At 40.1% G+C, this 22,667-nt stretch overlaps 1 protein-coding gene and 1 long non-coding RNA gene across 4 annotated transcripts in view; one reads left to right on the forward strand and one right to left on the reverse strand.

The window, feature by feature from the left end:
- LOC116941320 (uncharacterized) overlaps positions 1-6,466 on the forward strand; it is a 44,515-nt gene extending 38,049 nt beyond the window's left edge. The window contains exon 3 of the long non-coding RNA XR_004402669.2: positions 6,381-6,466. This is a non-coding gene — a long non-coding RNA (uncharacterized LOC116941320). The remainder of the gene's footprint in view (positions 1-6,380) is intronic.
- The window catches only part of CLINT1 (clathrin interactor 1), a 40,549-nt gene that overhangs the window by 2,970 nt on the left and 14,912 nt on the right, over positions 1-22,667 (reverse strand). Inside the window, exons 3-12 of one of the 3 annotated variants that reach the window (XM_032952270.2) lie at positions 17,506-17,602; positions 15,947-16,055; positions 14,245-14,403; positions 13,031-13,157; positions 11,818-12,073; positions 8,636-8,723; positions 7,942-8,016; positions 6,544-6,854; positions 6,094-6,280; positions 1,385-5,427 (exon numbers count right to left, since the gene is read on the reverse strand). In XM_032952270.2, the coding sequence (XP_032808161.2) occupies positions 5,075-5,427; positions 6,094-6,280; positions 6,544-6,854; positions 7,942-8,016; positions 8,636-8,723; positions 11,818-12,073; positions 13,031-13,157; positions 14,245-14,403; positions 15,947-16,055; positions 17,506-17,602 (1,762 nt within the window). In that variant the 3' untranslated portion in view covers positions 1,385-5,074. Of the gene's footprint in view, positions 1-1,384; positions 5,428-6,093; positions 6,281-6,543; positions 6,855-7,941; positions 8,017-8,563; positions 8,724-11,817; positions 12,074-13,030; positions 13,158-14,244; positions 14,404-15,946; positions 16,056-17,505; positions 17,603-22,667 lie in introns of those variants that run through there. The other 2 variants (XM_032952269.2, XM_032952271.2) reach the window with 2 other exon arrangements.

Raw genomic sequence — 22,667 nt, forward strand, 5'->3', positions numbered from 1 at the left:
TTCAAAAGTGTTACACAGAATTGTCTTGGCTCTTTGCTTGAACTTTGATGAGACGCACCTGCACTGAAATCCACATTACAAACGATTACCAGCATATGAAGGCATTTTAAAGGGAGGAAAAAAAGCTATAATTCAATCTGCGTGTTTCTAGAACATGCCAGAAATGGCACTTTCATGCAACGCAGTGCGTGGCGTTGCCGAACGGTCGCACGAAATGAAAAACCAAAAAAACTCGAGCAAGCGATTGAAAGGTACACGCTCTGCTTCGGTGTTTAACACACACACAAAATGTGCAGAACAGCATTGCATTGACAGGCAAGCAATGAATAACTATGCACAAACAACTTGCTTGTGATAGTATCATCCCATTATGGAAAAAGCTGAGAAGAAAAAAAGTGTCCGGCCATCTGTATATAATTAAGCTCGTTGGATGTGGGCCGACAGGGCCACACGAGCTCTCTCCATCCTCGCTGCGTCACATTTCATGGTAAATTTCATTTGACGTCGACTTGCTTCATTGCACTTGTCTTTCTTCCGCGTCCTGTTCGCCTTATGTCCCGTCTGTTTTGAACTATTTCACCAATTTATTTCAATTCCCCTGCCAATGCCCCGCCGTTGCTTTCATTGACCCAAAATATATCTTTCACCTCCATTTGTTAACTTTTGGATATTTTAGTTTTCATACATCTTTGATACTCTTGCTCCTTCATCTTTTTTTTTAAATGCTGCTAACAAGCAAATGTTCCCGTATATTTCCACAAAAAAGGCGATGTGCATTAACATGAGCAATGTACACAGCCTCGAGTATTGGCATCAACCACACTGGCTAAAAACGCCAAGGACACCGATTTCAGTTTAGTTTACATGTAATCAATGAGAGCGACCACACTTCTCAAAAGGCCGTGTAAAACATTCTTACGTTCACATGTTTATGAATACCAACCCTCCTCACTCCGCACTACGTTCTATCAAATTACTGGGGCTTTTTGGCAAAGCCTTGCGGGCAAGTCAGTGGGGAAGGGCTCTGCTTACTTTAGCCGATCGCGTTAATTGCAGAGGTCAAGCCTACGCGTTCAGAGTACTGCGGTCAAACCCTTATCCCCTTGCTTGCCGTGGTATAATGCCAAGTCTTTCCAGCGACCCACATCATGGCAGGAAGTTGCCCATTTAGTTTTTTTGGAATACCAAAGTAGAGTATTTCTCCTGGGTCAATCAATGTCAATTTTAAGGAGGCAACATTTTTTTTCGAGGCAAATGTTGCGGCAAATTAAATTAAAAACCAAAAAGGAAAAAATGATTTCGTTTATTGAAATTGTTGTACATGACTAGAGTATTTAAATGACGTTTAGGATTTATCACCAAAATGAGAAATGTTTTGCACACATTTTATTAAAATCTTTTTTATTAAAACTCTCAAAATGTGTAATCAGCGATTAATTCAGGAAAATCCAAACAAAACACATACCAGGAGATATTCACCCTCACTTTAACAGTTTAAGGCATCAAGTTACAGAATGAATTATCCATTGCTGAACCCTGAAACCCTGACTGCAAATATATACACGTACCAACTTAAATCTCTGATTAAAGTTACATTATTTCAAAATTGTTAATGGATTATATTTGCCATTTCCAGCCTCAAAGTATTAAACGTTACTCTATAACTAAAATAACATATAAGTCTAGAGGAGAACAGAATAAGCTTCCCATACAATGTTGCAAATTACAATACTAGACTGCAGTACTCCAGTAAAACCAATTGACAATGAAAGACCAAAAATCTTTAAAAGAGCTGTTCATAACTGCATATCACGAATATACAATGCATACACAGCGCATGTCAGAGAAAGCTGTGTACACATTTCATCCTCATACATGGGGGCAATACACATCAGCTTATGCATGACAACTCTTAAGGTTACTGGCATTTTTTTTATTAAAATGAATGTCTATGTAGTTAACTATAATTGATACTACTGCTTGTTTTTTTGCCTACTTAATAAATAATTGAACACATTGGCATTCACAATGAGGCTGGAAATGATTACTTCAGTGCATCGTCAATGCAAAGGACAGTATTTGAACATTAGACTCGAAGACAAAAGGGCCTGATCGGTATCTGGGCAGAATGACTTTCACTCCCAAGGAAAAGGTAGTATGCTCCCTTTCCCTTCTAGGATGACAGCATCGTGCCTAGAAGCCTCAAGCTCAGAATGTCAAAGCGTAAGGGATTTCCACCATAAGTCAGTTACATTATCCATGAATTTTCAATTGGAAAATATTTTGAAAAGTTCATTATTCTATCATGATCAGAATGTAAAGTAGCTTCAATTGAAAAAAAAAACTATTTATTACAGCCAATGTTACCATTTTGCATCCCTTAGTGTATTTTAGTTTGAGCGATTAAACTAAGATGAGAAATTCCAATGTTATGTTTAAAGCTTATCAATTTGTTTTTCCAGATGAAGGGACATAGCATGGCAAAAAGTTAGATTGTTCACGAAATACTTTACATTTTTTTAATGGTTACAGTATACAGGTACGCTAATCAAATGCTTCAAAATAATTACTTAACAAATAAATCAAATGTATGGCGTACTATGCGTAACGTTTCTCATGAAAAGCATTTGCACAGAAGCTGCTCAGCATCTGTAATTGTCGAATAGTACTACACTGCGCTCCTGTATTGACAAACACTACACCAGCAAATTACACTTGCCCTATTCCGTGACTGCATGCTAAAGCAGGGCACCAAGAACAGTAATTGTTAATATTCGCTAGTTTATAGACCATTTCAACATGTAACGTTTGATACCATTACCAAAGCCTAAGGGTCAACTGGCGGTGTACATATACACATCGCGGTATATATGCCAATAGGTGTATCCAACTTTCATCAAAAATTAACATGATTTGGGATGTTTTAGGTGTTGGTGACCTATACCTCAAATTATTTACTTTGTATTGGAAAGTGACTGACTTCTGAAAAAAAAATAGCAACTCATTAACATTCATAAGATTCATTACTTTTGGCCCAAAACCGTCATGTATATCGTATGCATCCGTAAATTCATGCGGGTGAAAAATAAAACAGGCTGTGTCGGCAAGCCATGAGACGAGTGACAAAATCAAACATACAGTAACGGTTGACCGGTGGGCAATTGTTCAAGTTCAATCCCTGGACAATGCTACGTAGGTGCTAACAAAGGCCATTTTGCTCCCCTGTACTCGGAATTAAATAACCATACGTTTCACGTAGCGACTTGAATTATACTTTAAGATTAAAGAGATGAGGCCACGAAGAACAGAATATTTTGCACATGAGGCTTTTGAACGTTATTATTGTATTTGGAAAGGGTGCTGAAAAATTATCTGCTGTCGACTCCAAACGCCAGCAAAGTTTAAAACTGACATTTTTAATCCGCAGTAATTAACTGCTAGAGTAAAATTACAGTTGCACATGAACACAAACTTTACACTGAAACGTTGACTTGTCCATTTATAGCCCTGCGGAAACGGTTTTGGATATATTTAATTTTAAAGTAATTAAGCAGTGCATACACAATTGGGAGACAAGCATATATGTACTGAAGATAATATTGCTGCTCTAGCAACGATGACTCATCAGAATTAAGGAAACAAATCTGAACCGAGCAAGAATGTTAAAACTTTAGCTTACAGACCTTTATGAAGATGAGGATTTCATTAGGTCTGCCTGTCAAATATTGACTCTCTGCCTGCACAGTTCGTATGAAACATATTTAAAGCATGTATATATACCGCCCACGTGTGTGTATATATGTTTGTGTGTATGTGTCAGCATACATGTGTATACATTCAATTACACACACGCAAGCCTGTGTACATATATGCACGCAAATACATTGCAGACATGTACTATACATGTATTAGTAAATGGGAGGGGAAAATCTATAAACGGTAATCCCATCCCACGTTATTTTATTTTGTTTAGAGTATTATGAGGTTTCTTATATACAGGGTGTTTAAAAAGGATGGACCCAATTTCAGAGATATACTGATTTCAAATCGGGTCCATCTTTTTAAAACACCCTGTATAATTTATAGCCATCCATCAACCAAGCCAAACATGTACCTAAAACCATTACTAAAACGGTCTGACCTACATTCAAAGCACTGATTTGGATATTATTGAAATCACTAAACAAACAACAAAAACATAAGTAAATTATTTATTTCCCATTTATCCACACCAAATGTATCAACCTCTATCCCATGAATAAGGCTGATAAAAATCTGCAAAAAAGCACTTAATGGAGCCGCAACTGATGTTTTAAATAATTTTTTGGAGTATACTGTTATTCTAAAAATGCAGAAAAATAAGCTCTGTAGTATTACCCAGTCTGATATTTTGCTGCGACTGTACATGAGGGCAAACCTATAATGACACCGATGTTAAAGCATGCCAGTGCTTCCTCCTCAGTTGTCCATTGAGACTTCCATTATAATTTGTTTTTCCCCCCATCACAAAAAAACACACTTTTATAACCGCAAAGAGCCTTCAAACGCTGCAGCCAATGACAAACATTTAAATAAGAAAATCATTTTAAGCAAATAAGCCAATCAAGTAAAATGCTATGCATCAAAATAAGTTGTGCAAGATTGCAAATAACAAAATAAAGATTGAAATCTACGGCAAATGATGATCACTTGAACGTAAAATCTGTACAATGGATGATGCTTGGAAGGGTAATGATTTACAAAATATCCCTAAAATTTATCTAAATATGGAAAAGCATGCAATTTCAATGTCAATCTTAACGTGTGTTCATATGAGTGGGCAATGGGACTTGCAAAGAGCAGTAGCCTGAGTAAGCACTTTGTATATGCGCATCTCATATTCATTATTTTACTTGATGAGCGTAGGTATAAATGGTTAGTGAGGAAGCATGAAACAATTGCATAAAACCCATGTACTGCCAACGTATTTCATTTATTAATAAAAAGTTTATACACAAAACAACCATATTTGCACCTCTTTACCCAAATAATTTTTGTTACCCCCATCCCACCAACAACTAATCTTGTATAGTCTTTATTTGCTGAAATTGGCAAAACCAGAGAAGGCGTCCGTCTTTGGCATGGAGCCCGGAGCCCCGCCCGGCATCCCGGCGCGCATCATGGGGGCGGCGCTCATGTTCATTCCCACCATGCCTTGCGGTGGAGGCTGCTGCTGCTGCATTACTGGAGCAGGCACGCCGAAGTGCTGCTGTTGCTGCAAGTGCGGTGGAGACATCATGCCAGCAGCCGGCTGCATCCACGGAGAGGGACCCGGCGCCCCGGGAAACTGCATGCCCTGTGGCTTAGGGACGGCGGGCGCTGGGGTCCCACCCAGCGACATGTTCCCAAAGCCCTGGTTCAGTGAATTCATCGGCGGCTGCTGCATGGCTGTGTACATGTACATGCATAAAACATAAAAATAAAATAAAAATAATTGGTGGATTTTTCTTCTTCGTCCACTACGAGTTTCAAATTAGACTTCACAAACGTTATGAGGACGTTATCCCAAGATATGATATGCTGGTTACAGTCAAGAACGCATACATGTCAACATATATAGACGCTTAACAATGTACGTATGGGAAATGGATACATCAAAAAGTACAACTGTATAATATTTATAACTCTACTACAAAAAAGATTGTGTGCAGAATTGGCCTTGATACAACCTAAGCAGATTTGCTAAAATACATCTAATTTATAAAAGTTAATAATTCATATCTCAAATATGTTTCATGGAAAATGTATTTTAAATAATAACCAATTAAAGACTTTTTTTTTACATTACTCAGTTTAAAACCATACAAAGAGGGCTCTCCTGTTAATGCACTCCCAAACTTAGGCGTCCAATGGGTCCCTAAACCACTCATATCATGTGGAAAATTATTTAATGCTGGATATATAACAGCAGTGACAGGGAAAAAAAACGAGTTTGGGAGATACATTTTGGCAGTCACAGCTGAAACGGTGAATTAATTATTTACAGCCGACATTGCTGCTTAAGTGGTGCAGTCCAATTGGTCTTGTAACTCAAACCATAGCAGAAGAACCTACCTTGTTGCTGCATAAGGGCATTGATGGAGAGCTGAGGCGCCTTGGATGGCTGTGCGTAGGGGCTGAGTCCCTCCAGGCTAATGTTAACTCCACCACTGTCGGACCATGTCGAATTCTTGGCACGGTTGTCCAGGCCTCCTGCGTTCATGTTTGCCATCGGTTTCATTCCGGACATGGGCTGCATAAACTGTGACAAAAACACACAACAAATGGACGGACACACAAGTGTACATGGTAGTTTTGTGAGAATGTGGGGAGAGACTTTCCAAAGTGTCTATTATTCACAGGATCTTGACAGATGGCAGCAGCTTGGGGAGACTTTCATCCAGCAGTGGATAGACCAGAGCTGATGACAATTACGGTGAGCATTGCAAACACAAAATTCGGATGACAAACTGTAATAGATGTGCAAAATTTTGTAAAATCTGTCAGATGATCTTTGTCTCTCACCTGCATGCTTTGTTGAGGGTTTATGCCAAAAGTTCCAACTACTCCTGGAAAGGCCAAATTTTGCTGTGGCTGCTGGAGGCCAGAAAAAAGGTTAGGATTTGTGCTGGACAATGGGATACTCGGTCCAGGCTGCATTTCTCCAAAAAGGTCCAGGCCGGCACCACCATGATTCGTCGTAACATGCTGCATGGAGGCGTTGCCTAATAGGTCATCACTTCCACCACTCAAGGCAGCAGCAGCAGCAGCATTGGGACCTTGGCTGAACGCATTCCATCCTCCCTCAAAGCCACTGTTGGCACTGCCAATGGCCACTGGAAAAAAAAGATCAAAATGTAATAGCTTCAAAACATACAGTTCAAACAAATACAGGTTATTTAGAGTGAAGTGAAATGAAAACACAATAGACCCTGCATTTAAAAGTAAATGTGGTGACAGGTACAGCTGGTGAGTTCATTTCTTAGCTTGACATAAATCGGTTAGGGAAGTCTGGCAAGAAGCTAACTCTACATTCCGCCCCAATAATTCTTTCTTAAGCACTTGCAACAATGGCCCACTCATTTTAGGCTGGACCATCCTCAGGGAGGCCCTTTGGTCAGACAGAAGCTTAACTCAAACTTTGATCAATATGGTTGAGTAGGAATACGATACACAAAGCCACAGGGCCCACCTCCCCTTTTATGGAGATTTACAACACACACAGATAAAGCATAGTTACACAGAATCTGCACACAGAGTGTAAATCGCATGAGTTTTTCTAAACAGCTAATCCTATCCTAACTTCCGTACGATAAGAACATCTTTTGTCCAACAATGCGTGCAAAATCCCTTAAGCATAACATTGGCTTAAAATGCAAATATTTGTCTACCATCAATTCAAGCAATGGCTCAGCAGTTTCAGAACAGTGTACGGAAATACTTCGGCCCTTAACCAAACGCAACACTAAGGAGGGCATATGACCCATAGTGCCCCCCCCCCATCCTTGCCACCAAGAGCAGAGACACAATGTGAGAGGGGTTTTTAACCCCCCCCCCCCAACCTTCTCCCCCTACAGGAAATGGTGTGAAACGGTGTGAAGCAATGTGTGCAGGGATCACAGGCTAAAGGTTACGTCAAAAATCTGTCACTAGCCCTGAGCAAAAATGAGAAATGTGCCAAAATTAAGGTCTCTTATAGTCAGGTTAAATGCTTTTAAGCACTGCATAAAGAAGCTCTTACATTTTTAAACTTTAAAATTTGTCAGCAAAAGTTAAAAACACAGAAGCAAATTAAGATTGTCAAGTGACTCTTGTGTTTTTTATTTCAATATTCAAATGTTAACCTCTCCGATGGTTAACCTTGAATAATGAGGCAATTTTGATGCCAATGTGCAGTAACAGGGTGAAATGTGTAAGGCCAACCTTGTGATTGGGGAAAGCTGGGAGCCATGGTTGGGGGTCCAGCTTCTTGGAATGCAGTAAAGTCTGCAAAGAGGTCTGCCAAGGGCAGAAACAGCATGTGAGCATTGTAATGCAAAGTACATAGTGGAACATGTTCAACTACAAAGATCGAAATAATTTAGATATTGGTTGGCAACACATTTAGGGTTCATGGCCACACGCACTCAATGGTAAAAACAAAGGGTAGATGCCTAGCAGGGCTGGGAGGACTCTGCTCACCCAAAATTGTTATGTCACTGCTCTTTCAAATTGGGTCACACGATAGCTGACGGTAACCACCATCGAAACACATTCCCTCTTTACGACTTAACGGCTCACTGTTTGTCATGATCTTGATTTATCTAATATTTAACATAGTTACATTTTTACTTGGAAAAGTAGAGAAATACGAGTAGCTCTGTTTCGCAGCATGCGCACGTCAGGTGTGTCCAACGCGTTGATGGATAGTTTTCCATGCAATGCACGTCATGTTTATTGGCCACACATGAAGTATGGAAGTGGGGTGGGGGGGGGGAAGGTGGCAGAAACACTCAGCCCATCCCTGCCCACACTGCAGAGCTTAGCGCAAGGCTGGCGAAGTGACCTGTGCCAGACGCAGAGTGGGTCGGAGCGGTGCCCGTGAAGCCTGGGTCAAAGAGCAGGTCGGCAATGTCACCCGTGGACTTGGAGGTAGTGGCGATGGTGGTGGTGGTGATGGCGGGAGCAGACGCAGCAGCCACGGCGGCCAGTGGAGTGGGGGTAGCCTGCAAAACATCCACCATCATAAATTATTCAGCAACCAACATAACATTCCAAAAAGAAAATCTTGAGCACCACTCATAATTTCAGCCAAGGTCAAAAAGAGTCAACGTGGCATTTCTCAATGAAACAAGAAGTGGTGGGTTGATGCTCATCCTGCTTCGAGCTAAGCCGGTTGTGGAATATACAGTTTTCAGGTGGGGGGTAAGTCCATTTTGATCAGATCTGGGAGAAATTAGGGATTGAATTGAACCCCAACTGGTATTTGAGCTCGCAGAATTCTAATAGCACACAGCATAGTTCTAACTGCTTCGTACATGTACAGCTGCTTTGTCAGTCAACTGCTGGATGAGCGTCTCCCCACACCCTGAAGGTCATGAGGCTTAAGACCATGCACCACACTTGAAATTGCAGAACCACTGCACTAGCTGGCCTTATTAATAAAAATATGAATAAATAAAAAGGCTAAAAAGTAACAAAAAGAATAAAAAAAGATAATCTGCTTTCATTAAATTCTGAATATAAACTAGTAGAGTAACTATATTGTGTGTTTTTTTTCTTCTTTACAGACTGTATAAATACAACTTAAGGAAATAAATCCTTTGACCTAAACAGACATATCTGCCATCAATCCCAGAGGTCTCTGCTGCAAAGGCTCGGTAACGAGAAATGCGGAGACAAAGAGGCAGCATTTATTTGGGAGTGATGAAATGAAAAGGGGTGTGAAAAAAAAGTCTTAATGTCACCCATTAAACCAAAGCAGCATCAATTTGTATGATCCTGCCCTTGGGTACAGCTATTTATACGGAGAGGTCAGGCAATGACTTTGCTGCTGTATCATTTAACAATAGTGTAAAATAAGGCTTATTTAACTCTGGGTTTCAGCGCAAAGATAAACGCACGCAAAAGCTCCATCAAAAATGGGGAGAAAAAAACGAATCTTCATTAATCACCTGCGTAAGTAACTATTGCACAAGATAAATCATTATCTTTCCAGGGCTATGGGTTACCCACTTTAAAGAAAATCTGCATAGAAATGCAAAGCATTCACAGGGTGACAAAAACATAACTTAATTTAAGTTTTATCGCATAAACAGATGGTAAGGCGGGCAGATGCCTGGCACTGCATCCAGTCTGAAAAGGTTAAATGGCTTCACAGTACGTGTAAGCACTACACAGCTGTGTTTTACCGAGCATCGCTGTGCCACATCCGTTTCATATGCTCACAACATCTGATGACCTCGAAAAATGGATCTTGCCAGCTGTGCTTAAAATCATGTCTACCTCTAATCACATCCAGTCCAGATGCATGGATGGGTTGAACAAGTAAAATATAACTGGGGGATTTTTTTTTATATGCTATATATTCAAAAGTAGCAAAAGTAATAAAAAATGCATGCTTTCAAACAAGTTAAACATGTCAAAATTAAGAAACTATTGTGTAATCATTTGGAAAAAAGTTAAAACGTACCCTTACCCATGCATATATTTATATACATAGTGCATGGAGGTGTTATTGTATAATATTTGCGTGTACACTTAGGTAAGTAAACATTCATACAAGTACGCGTGCATGTGCAAGTATATGCACACATAACCATGAGGCACACAGTTCAAACTCGTATACGGACATAAAGTAATCGAAGGAAATGCAAAAAGATGGAAGGGTGCAAACACAGACATCCACAGGACCCAAAAAGGCACATGCCAGCTGCACTCATCGGAGACGGTACAGTGCATTGCACTGCTGTGGCGGGAACAGCTGGGGCCTCAGCTTGACAGCAGATGGAGGGAGCGTAGCCATAGGGTACAGGGCGAGCGAGAGGGAGACAACGGAGAGAGACGAGGGCAAAGCGGTGGAACGGGCCCATTACCCAATTTCAAACAACAACTGTTCGGCGCCGAAAACTGCCGCTGCCAACAAATAGCTTTCAGATGCCAGTTGTTTCAGCCTATCAGCCTAATGACGGGAAAATAAACGGATTCTAATGGGGTTTATCTTTGACGCACAGCTGTGCTGCAATGTGTTTAACGTTTACTGGGGAAGGAGGATGTCTCCCCTGTTGCTCGTAGGCAAGCACATTTCATCCCCGTACTTTAACGCATCAGATGCCTCAGCTAGCCTAAATGAGGCAGGGACAAAAGGACTGCTTTGTTTTTTAGTCGTAGAATTTTTTTTTAAGTGGATCCTCAATTAAATGTCTTTAAAAAGTACAAAACTAAATTACTGGAATTTTTACGTAATGCATAAATGCAGCAGCACATATTGTGAGAGCAGATTTACAATACGTGCATACAATGGATATGTGCACATGATATTAAAAAGTCGTGTGTGCGTGTGTATGGCTATGTTCCACATCATATGATATCAGTCATTTGGTCACTCTTGCTTACAAATAAAAGTCCATCATGCAATGAACGGTTCGTAAGACAATATGCAAAACTGGAACCAAATAAAACTTATACGAGTCGTACATGATGGGCAGGTCAGTGGTTGAACAGGTAAGTTGTGCATGACATTTAAAGACGAAAACCATTAACTGATGAGTAAAGCAACAATTAGTGACAAAAATTTTATGTAGCTTGTAATTTACTTGTTTGGTGGTGTGGTATGGTGTTACATGTGGCACACGAGCAATTCATTATGTGAACAATTAGTTGCAATGAAATCTGGATTTCCAAGCCAACAATGGAAATATTGCATATACATATGTTCTCCACGCAATATTTTTTTTTTAATGAAGTTGCTTAATGTTATTTTATATGCTTTATAAAGGGTACATTCGTAAATTAAGTTAAAATACATTGTTTAAATTAAAAGTCTTATTTTTAAACACTAGGTTAATTCTGAACTATTAAGCACTAAATATGGCATTGAATGTAAAAGGACCTTGACATTAAACCACGAAAGTCAACTTCCTTCAATATTGTAATCATCTCAAAATAATGAAACAAAATCTTACCAAATGGTCACGCGGACCACTCGGTAAAAATAAGCACGGAGCAAACGTCAAGGTACGCACGCAGAAGCTCCTGCGTCAAGTAGCAGGATACGCGCACGTATGGGCACGCACCAAATAACCCCCATCGCGCACGCACCTGCGTTTTGACCGGAGCGGGGCCGCCGCCCTTCTTATCCCCGCCCTTGTACTGCGTCGCTGCTCCCAGGTCCACCATCTTGGAGGGTACGGCCGGGCGTTTTTTGCCGGCCGCGCTGCCCTCGGCCGCGCTGCTCTCGGCGGCCGCCTTGGCGGAGGCGGCGGAGCTCGAGGCACCGAGGTCGGCGTCGTCGTCCTCGTAGGCGTTCTTGCTGCTCGAGCTGTTCCGTCGCGGCTTGTGATCCTCCTCGCTGTCGCTGCACACCGCGCACACGGGGAGCCAGCAGACATCTTCAACACGTGTTGCCCATCGTCCCCCCGCTTGTGGCGGCGAAATGAGCCACCGACACTGCGCGTTGTCACTTAACGTCGTCGTCCTCATCATCATCCGTGATAAATCCACTGCTGTAGAGGACGCAGCAAAATATGTATATGCCTAGGATACTGAAGGCAGACAGATCAAAATGATGAAAGAGTCCGTTGGAGTCGCGAATGTATTTTGTATAAAATGCCACATTATCAAGGCATAATTTGCAACTGAATGTTTTATTAATTGACATAATACAGCAATGCTGATAACTGAAAGGAGCCACAATCAAGCCAGCTGTTAGGTTGAAAGTGTCACCGTCCTTGACCTGTTCATCTACAATCTCATATGCACAGGTATGAAATTTAATTATTAACAGGTAATCATGTAATAGGTTTTTTCCCCCCACAAGCAGTTAAATGTTTCCTAGAGCCATGTAAGAAGTAAGGTTATAGAATGCACCTTAGGCCCTGAGTAATATTACCATTCTACAATTGGTTTTACATAAAATTACTATGCAACATACTGCAATGGATTGAGAGAGGAGGCAGTATGTAGAGACACTCCTTAGAGGCAAATGTTATTTAGATTTCCTAAAACTGTGTACACATAGCCAGTGCTTTCCATCGACCAAGTACATTTTTTTTATAATAAATGCTCAATTAGCTTTACTGAACACACCGGGCGAAGACAGTGGAAAACTTAAGATTGGATTTCTTTTGGTTATGCTGGATTTCATTAAAAAACATTAAACAGAAGAAAAAATAATGATGCATATGGATTTTTTTTTTTAAGCAAAGCTTGGGAAAAATTTGTATATTGTGGGTAGAAACAGGGGTAGAGAGGGAGGAGACAGGTACATGGAGCACTCAAGGATCAGAGTTTTTATAGGAAATCGCACACACACCTATCACGGTACTCCTTTTGTTTTCGCCGAGGCTTGTCGGAGGATTCGTCTTCATCGTGTGTGGGAGGTTTTGGACGTTCCCAGTCATCGTCATATCGCATCTTGGGTTCCGAATCGTAACGATCGTCTACAAAAAAAATCATCCAGTCACGTTTACTCCATTTTCGTGAATTAACTTTTAAAAGCCAAGTTAAACAATTGTGACGGATATAACCACGCAAAAATTAGGGGCAGGGGGATTTATGCCATTTCTATAAATATATGGTCATGAAAATGTTTTATTAGTTCTCAAAAAACTGATTTTTACATATTATATAGAACACATGCTCGACCAAGCACTCCCAAAAAAACTGCATTGGACTGCGCCAAATTGTTGCACAGTAAACGGAAGAACATCCTTTCTGATAAGTTTATACAAATAAATGCAATAGCCATCATTAAATGCACAGAACATCCTTTCTTGAGACTAATTTTCTCCGGCCCTCACGAATCAAGCGGAATTGAAATTAAATGTGAGGAGGCCAATTTTCCCGCTGCAAATCCCCGGTCTGCCTCCTGACTTTTACTTGCGATTTGCTCTCCAAACACTGGCACTAATTTAGGCTGCAGCACTGGGATCAGGGGATTCACTCCGCTTGCCAGCCATCTTTCCGTAGATTAATACGCCCAGATTAAACATTAAAAAGAGGGGATTTAGGAGCGTTAACTTGGGAAAATTCTGCTTTGAACCTTAAATACACAGCGGGGATACTGAATATTTGATTAAGTTGTGCTTAAAATTAATTTTGAGGGCACGCGGAGATTCAATAAGGCCAAACACACTAGCCGGATGATAATTTTGCTCCAAGAGCTCTAGCTCTTTTTAAAAAGGTGAGAAATGTTACTCCGGAATGTGCACTTACAATTATGAAAATTGATTATACTGTCCACCAGATGAAATTTAAAGCCTTTATTTTGGTAATTATATTTTAAATTAGTATAAATAGCTTAAAAACTAAATTTAGATATCACGCTTAAGAAAAGTATTGTTCACAATTGTAATCAATTAGTAAGCACATTTGTAACAATGCAAACTTACAGGCGCGTGCATAATCTGCACTAGGTATTAATATTCCCCACCGAAAAACAAGACTTTGTACAATTTTACCATTTTCACAGTTTTCATCAATGTACTTGTCATTCCCCACTCCCCCCAGATGTCGGTCCGTACTCACTGTAGCCAAAGCGCGTGTCAGAGGACACCCCGATGTATTTATCTCGATGTTTCTTGGCCTTCTTGCGCTCCTCGCGTACACGCTCGTCGTCCTGGACAAAGTCGATCATCTCCTTTACCTTCTGCCTCACGTTGACGCCCTGATCTTTCCCATTCTCGTCTGTAACACAGTTGGGGGGGGGGGGGGAAGAACCCACAAAGTAAAAAAACATGCTCGCCACATCAGTTGACTGATATTATTATCTGTTTAACGAGGACGAAAGTTGATGAAGGCAGGTCTAATTCCTATATATATGAGCAATACATATCCTACATTAATAGGAACAAATGTTAAGATTTTAGATGAGTTATGGACATTGGTACACAGGGGTGGAATCCAGTGTTATGTAATTGGATTAAGAACATTACGAATAAATGCAGGTTCAACCAGGAAATAAACGGAAGATAAAAGTAAATATTTGTTTAAATCATAATTAGCCATGATCAATATGCTGCTGGATAAACAAGACATGGTATGCATAAAATAATACTAAGGAACCAACTTTGTAAAATTAAATTAATGCACATTGCCAGTAGATAAACATTTGTTATACGTGCATGATATGTTTATGGCAGCCTCGAGGGAAAGATTTTGCATCCACATTTTTGCCTCGTGAATTCACTAACTAAAAAAAATATTACATCTTATTTTAATAGTAGTCTTTGGTTTGTAATCACAATTTACAGTATTGGTAATTATACCATTACATTAGGAAGCGGCTAAGCTGGAGCATAGAAAAAAATATGCGTTTTTCCGAGAAGAAATATTTATATATAAAAAAACACCAACTGCATATGAGCAATAATGAGATAATAAGGCACGGAATTATCCCGCCGTATGCCACGCTGGAGTTCCTGAGACATTGCATGCGTAAAATAAAGCACGTTTGCACAAGATTTAAAGGCACCGTCATTTTTTTTGCTGTCATTGCATCAAGCCTGCTAACGGGGTCCCCAGACACCTCACACTCATCTCCCACACGATGACCGTAGGGAGTCTCGCACCCGTTTGAAAATCCGCAAACAATTACGTGACGTTGGCGCACCGCTATCAAACCTCGATGGCCCCCCTGCTGAGCTGTGGCCGCTTCGAGTAATTAATACTCCGGGGGGTGGCGTGGTTGGGTGCACACGCACGCTATTTGTTCGTGCATGTGTGAATCTGTTTACGCCTGCAAGCATCCATTTGCTTTGCACATTTGTACGTCCCACCCTTGTGGTGGTGAATGAGCGGAGGCGAACAAACGAAATCACGTCGCCCTGAAAAAATATGCGATCCGGTGTTATTGGTCGGCTGCTGTGTATAAGACTCGGCGAGAATGTGAACAGCACAGATATGAGCCGCTCGCAGTATAAACGGGCCTTGTCATGCGAGAGCAAAGAACAAACCATATAGTCAAATAATAAACAATAAAACAACTACACCCACATTGCAAGCTTACCAATTACAGCGATTCCCTGCTTGTGTGGAAAAAAACGTGAAAAATCTTGAAACAAAGAAAGCTTGCGTTTCCTTGAATTTCAACAGCCTCATTTTCACGAGACTTTGAAATCCCAGACCACACGATGGCGATGTTTGGCAGGGGGAAAACCACTCCTGCAAGTATGTGCATCTCATTGAGGAATAGTGTCCCCCCCCCTCCCCCCCCCCGTTTAAGTCGTACCAACAAAGTGGTAGTCCTCCAGGGAGCGCAGGTCATACAGGTGCTCGCGTGCACTTGTGACCACGCGCTCAGAGCCATTGCGCAGCAAGTACGTCAGCAGCAGCAAACCCTGCAAGATATAAATGTTTTAAGGATTCAGACAGATGGGGGGGGGGGAGTACTTTTACGCTCATATATTCATATATGGTTTAGTTATTTGCCTCGTGCAAATGTTTTATATATCTGTTTAAAGCACCATCCCGTGACATTTTACTGCCTTTTGTTTGGTTTGTTTTCAGCCAATAATTTAATTTATTGCTGAATTTGAAGTCCCGCAATATGACGAGGGCCATTTTAGCAGTTGCCCAAGTCGTAGCTTGTGGATGTTTTACATCACTTGGTGGCAGTTTAACACCCTCAACGATCATCTGTTTCGAGTTTGCATATTGAAAAGCAGCTGCTTTCTTTCCCGCATTAACTAATTTGTATGAAACCAGGCCAGTGGTTAACAAGCATGAAACATTAGCATTATAATAGGGCCGACGCATTTGTCATTTACACAATAGGGGGTGCAATTATTAATTGGGATTTTAGTGATGACATTTTTTGTTACCGCTTACAAGTTGTATTTTTTTGCAATTACGACTAAAATACTCTTCCCCATATACATTTCACTGGCGTCGCATGTTCTTTGAAGCGATCAAGTAGGGGGAACACACGAGGGGGCACTGATTCACTGGGAAATATGGCAACATGATTCGTGGCCTCAAACCAGGTTTGGGAGACTGAATTTTAGGGGCCTTGGTAAAGTGAGGGTCACAACCAAGACCAATGTTTATTGCCGTAACACCCGAGCACATAAATGTTTGCAATTAAACATGTTTAATGAAAATATTCAATGATAAAAAACAAGTTTGTGAACATTTTTCAAATCATATAATTTGGTATTTCTTAAAAGGAAAATGGTTACTCTTCTCCAAATGCAACCTGCTCACCACCCCCTTCCTTACAAAAGGGTCTCCCCCCCCTCAGTGGTCCTTCATCAGGCTCTAAATAAAGGAATGTCATTAATTTAATTTGGCACCCTTTAAAGTGTATCATATTTAGGCTTACCATTGAGTATAGGTGCCGAGCGTTACCCCCTTATTAAAAAAAGGTTCAAGAATTTACAAACACAATGACAGAATTTATATTGCGCTTTATTCTTAGCAAGCCATCCAATTTCGATTTAAAGCTTTCGTGACTGCAGGGATTCCTCTTCTTGGTTCTTTCGGTAAAGACACGTAGAAGGAAAATAATAAAATAATAAAACATAATAAAATAAAATTCTCAGCGTCTTTCCAACAGCTCTGTTTCTTCACCTGAGGACGGCTGTTTGTGTTGTGGCCGAAACGTCGTGATTATTTTATTATGTTTTATTTTATTATTTCCCTTCTACGTGACTTAACCGAAAGAACCAAGAAGATGAAGGCCAGTCCAAATTTTGCGATTCTAATTTTACGAAGCATAATTGAACTGTAATAAAAGTGTAAATTTTTTTTTAAAAAAATAAGTGAAACAAATATTGCAAGGGGGCACACCTTGTATGCCCTACGCCAGTTGTTTTTGTTTTCACGCAGCATCCGTGCCCACAGCATGTTCATCACCTCCGGAAACAGCTCGTACATAAACGTCGCTCTGTGGGGTGGAAGCAGCAGCAGCAGCAGGGGGATGAGTCAATCTGGAAGCCTCGGAGCGACTGCTCCGCCAGGCATAGCTCCCTCAACTCTCGAGTTCTTGTCTCCACCGTTCAACACGTACTTCGATGATAAACACCAAGCTGACAATTTTAATTATAACATTGACAGAGGTAGCAGCAGCGGCAACAGAGAGCACGGGCATCAATTACCTGTGAAATTAGGAACAGCGGTAATAATGATTATGATGTTCCAATACCAACAGTTACAAGGGTGAAGGATAATTTTTACAATTATAGTCAGCAGTTACAAATCAGCTGTTAAACTGACAACGAATATAATAACATCATCATCATCATAACAACATCTGTTACCTGCACCACCTATTCTCAAATATGGTATCACTCATCATTAAACAACAAATAACTCCACAATTGGTAAAAGGTCAAATAAAATAGGTAATACAATCATAACAAAGAATTGTGCTTTGTTTGCACAGAGCTCTGTGTAGCATGCACATTTTTTTTCCTGTTACCTTTTATAATAATCCCAAAGCAAAGCTTTGGGGTATAATCTTCTGCACAGCACTTGCTACAGCCTGCATCGTACAAAAACTGCCTTCCACATTGCTGCAGGAAACACTAAACAGAACCTTTCCAAATTGGCAGCTTTAGAGGTCAAGTAATTATAAGACTGCAATTACATGTTAAATACCATTTGACAAGATTTGTTAAACAATAACATCACACAGTTCAAAAATGATGTTAGAATTAAAAACAAAACAATCTGGAACAGCCAGTTCATTAAATGGGTCTTAACATTTTTAGTAAAAGTAAAATTCAAGTTGGACTGAGTGCAGTACATTTTGTGCCTACACAAGGCAGTACATGCTGTGAAGTGAATTAATTATTCATGAATCAGTAACACGCACTTAATTTGAACCATTGCATTCATTTTGTTGTAAAACTCAAAGCGCGAGCATTCAAGTCCACTCCGGAAGCCTGGTATCACAATTATATATATATATAACACAGCACTCGTATAAGCGTTTTAACAAAAACATTACTAAATTGGACAATGTATTTTCTTCATTGAATGTCATATTGGCTGTGTGAATGCAATTAATGAGCAGTAACCTTACATTTGTAAGTCTGTTTTGTTCGTATCATAATTTGCGGAAAATAACCTGCATTTTTAAATGACAATTTGGGGGACTGGCGTTTTAATTAGTAGAAACTATTGAATGGTACAGTGACCATTACCATTGAATTTTGGTGAAGTCCAGCTTAGATTTTTTCTTAAATGCTTGTGTTTTTTGTCAAGTTCTACTTGAGCGAACACGAGACATTGTGCAAAAAATCCCAGATCTCCCTGAAGGCGCAATAACTGGCTCCACATGGCCGAGGTATGCGCTTTTGCAAATTAAACGACATGAACTTCATTAACACTGCTTTTTTTCCCCCCAGCTTTCCTTCCAGAAACCGGTGCGATTTTGACGGATCAGGGCTTTGCGTCCGGCATAGGAAGTGAACGGCAATTTTAAACATTTTTTAAAATTATATTTTGCCACCCCCATCTCCCCCAACCCCAATGACCCGAACCACCACCAAACGCCCCCTCACTCCCACCACCCAAACTCCTTTAAATTTACAATGCCACCCCTACAATGCCAAGCCAGCACCCTCCCACCACCACCACCACCAATCCATTTCGCTGGCCCCCTTCAAACTCAGACCCCAACAAACCACCCCATACTCATTAACCGTGACCATGGATTGCAGGAAACGGCCTGTGAGGGCGCGAAAAATCTGTTTATCCAGCTGCAGACGTGTCAGCGCAAGGCCCAAACGACTGACCTCATGGGCCCCCGCCGCTTCCTCTGTTGCGCAGTTGTCATTTTTTACCAAACCCCCCCCTTCCCCCCGTGACATACAACCTATCAAAATACCGCTAAATAACACAAGGAAGCTCAGTCTTGATAAAATGTATGGTAGTGTATATGTATTTTTTAATTTCAGTTAGGAATTGAAGAAGATAATTTAGTGCGTGCCACCGTCACTGCAGCAATTCAGCAGGAAAAGTTGTGAATGCTCTATTAATAGCAATGATGATATTTCCTCCCAACAATTGTAACCCAGGTTCAGGATATTTTTTTAAACATGTTTACATTTTAAGAAGGAAAGGATGTTTCCATGTGATAATTTTTTTTTTTAGATGTGCAAGATTTAGGTTTCAGTGAGATACAATGCACACTCTTTGTACGTGACATTTTTCAACAAATCCAACAATTTAGTTGACTAACATTTCAAATGCATTTAATAAGCAAATCGCACAGAAGTGCAAAAGAAATTGTCATACCCGATTTACAACAAAGACATGCAATACATGTAATAGAACCACTGCAGAAAGTAAAACGCTGTACATAAAAAAACAAAGTGGTGCCCTTATTGTTGATTATTTTCCTGACCACTTTAACCAAGTATTTGATCAGCAGGCCCTAATACTCACTCTCTGGCACTCGAACAACACAATACACGGGTGAATATGGTTGGCTCAGAAAGAATGCATCCTGCTGTGCCCAACATTTACAAAATCTTTATTCGCGAGCCTTTGAGATAGGTGCAGCATCACAATGGGGCGACACTATTCTCAAGGGCTAGTCACCGGACGTATGCCATCAAACGCTCTGGTAATAATGTAGACCTATGCGATTGTCATGAAGGAAAATGTATCACCATAAATTTGGCAGATAAGTGCAAAAAAAATGTCAAGGGTGGCTTGACGACGCTTTCAATTTACTTGACTTTGAACGATGCGTATATATTTATGGAAACTAAGCACATATGGTAATGGTCTGCCTCATTTTTTTACGTGACTGGCCATAAGCCAGCTTAAAAAGTAAGGCCTTATGGCAATAAAACCAATTTTTATGCTTAAGGTCCATGCATGGCATACATGGTGTAATATTATGCTTTCACAAATGTCCAGATGCCAATGCAAATATATAAACAATATAAAAACCACTATAATTGCAAAAATAAAAAAAGCTTACTTAAGCAGGACAAAAGTTAAGCCCCATCTATTTATTGTCACCGACCGTTCGAAAACATTTTAATTCAGTAGTCTTATCAGGTTGCATGAATTACATAACTGAAATCTGAGAACATAATATTTCTGGCATACGTAACTGGCAAATAAAAACTCAAGCAGTAAGAGCCCCGAGTAGGCGTCCTTGGGAATAAAACATCTTCATCCCATTGGGGGTAGCGGAGCTAAAAAAAAAGTATGTTATACGCGACACAATGTTCTCAGAAACATGAATTAGAAATGTCAATATCCCCCTAAACCTATCCTAGTTGTGCTCAGCCTCACGTTCATCTGTTAATGTGTCAAAACAACAATTGAGTCACAAGAACGTGTGCACGCTCACAACAGGGAATTTAAAGTGCTATCTTTTACGCGTTCGATGTTTGTTGCAATTGATTAATCTGCTAACTTTATTACAACTTGTGATATTTCACCTGAATCCTAATATACACACACACATACACACTCATGATATCAATTCACAAGCTCGATGCACATTCCTGGGTGGTGGTGTCTTGCAAAAAGCATAGAGCAGCTCTACATCTCGGATCACATGAGACACAAATCAATGTACGTTTGATGCACTGCCTGCAGCTCCGCCACCACGCATTCAACATTTAACTGGCAACCTCTCAGACTTGACTGAGAGTGCCGACTGTGAGATGACCCTGCCGGCCACGCCCTGAAGGATACACTTGTTAGAACGGCGAATGAGCACATGTGCTGCAGTGACATTTCCAAGACGTGCAAATACTCAAGGCCAGCACAGCTTTAGAATCTTAACAATAATGGCATTGGCATTGTGATATACGTTAAATGCAAGGTCTTTTCAATACAAAAATCCACTACATGTCTGTTGAACTTATTTCGCACCGAACGTAGCCAGCCATGCTCATTGAGGCCTATCTTTACCCATGATAGGCCTTCAGTTTAATGAATAAATAGCTGAAAACAGGAAATGTCTATTTATTTGTATAGAAATATACACTTCATATCTCAGACTGGATGCGACCTTGGCACAAGACAGCAAATGTTAACACGATACAAACTGGATCTGATGAGGCTATGCAGCTTCATTACAATTTGAGTGAGGCTACCATTACACAATTAGCAATTTCAAACTGTGATTTATACGGCATCGAGATTCAAACATCAAGATGAAGTACAGCAGAGATAAATGGTTGTGGCCTAACAATGTATAAAACATGACACAGAGGTAGAAAACAACTGTAATAAATAATAAACAAGGTCTTACCCTTTCCATAGCAAAACAAAGTAAAATCGCTTTTCCTCCGAATCAATGTTCACCAATGTCATGGTCCCTGATTGATGGAAGTGTTTCTTCTAACCTCTCCTTCCTCCTACCTCTAAACTACAACCCCTAAAATTTCACTGATGTTGCGAGTGTAATATAATACATAATTTACTTGAAATGCTTGGCAAATTAATTGTTGTGAGATCATTTTTCCGACAAGCTGTTAATTTGTTTCAGGTAAGATAACACTTTATGTCATTGATTGTAAAATATTAAGTCCAAATCCTATGATCTCTTAACTAAATGATTTATCAATGTGAAATATAGTTGTATTTTAGTTGCACTTTTTACCTCGGCATAGTGTGTAAAAGCTTTCATTGTATTAAAACAAATTTATTACATCCATGTCAAGCAACTTTCACATTATGAGGTAATTTCAGGTAAAATTCAATCTTTTAAAATTGCACAACAATTTAAAACCTTTCCGGTTATTTTAGGTTTTATGCATGTACAATTAATTACAACAATGCAAAACAAAGTTTCAGAAAAGTATAATTATTGCAAGCTCAAAATATGCCCCAACCATTCTTAAGTCATTACCATTTATTATGCACCGGTTTCAATTCCTGTAGTTTATTAACAAAACATTTGCTAACCTACCATTTCACTGTAATAATTTAAACGAAACCTACCCTTGTCAACCCATTTTCCAACAATTTCCCCA

Source organism: Petromyzon marinus, chromosome 11 (assembly GCF_048934315.1).
Source record: "Petromyzon marinus isolate PM22_M1 ecotype Great Lakes invasive population chromosome 11, UKy_Petmar_22M1.pri1.0, whole genome shotgun sequence".
NCBI lineage: Eukaryota > Metazoa > Chordata > Hyperoartia > Petromyzontiformes > Petromyzontidae > Petromyzon > Petromyzon marinus.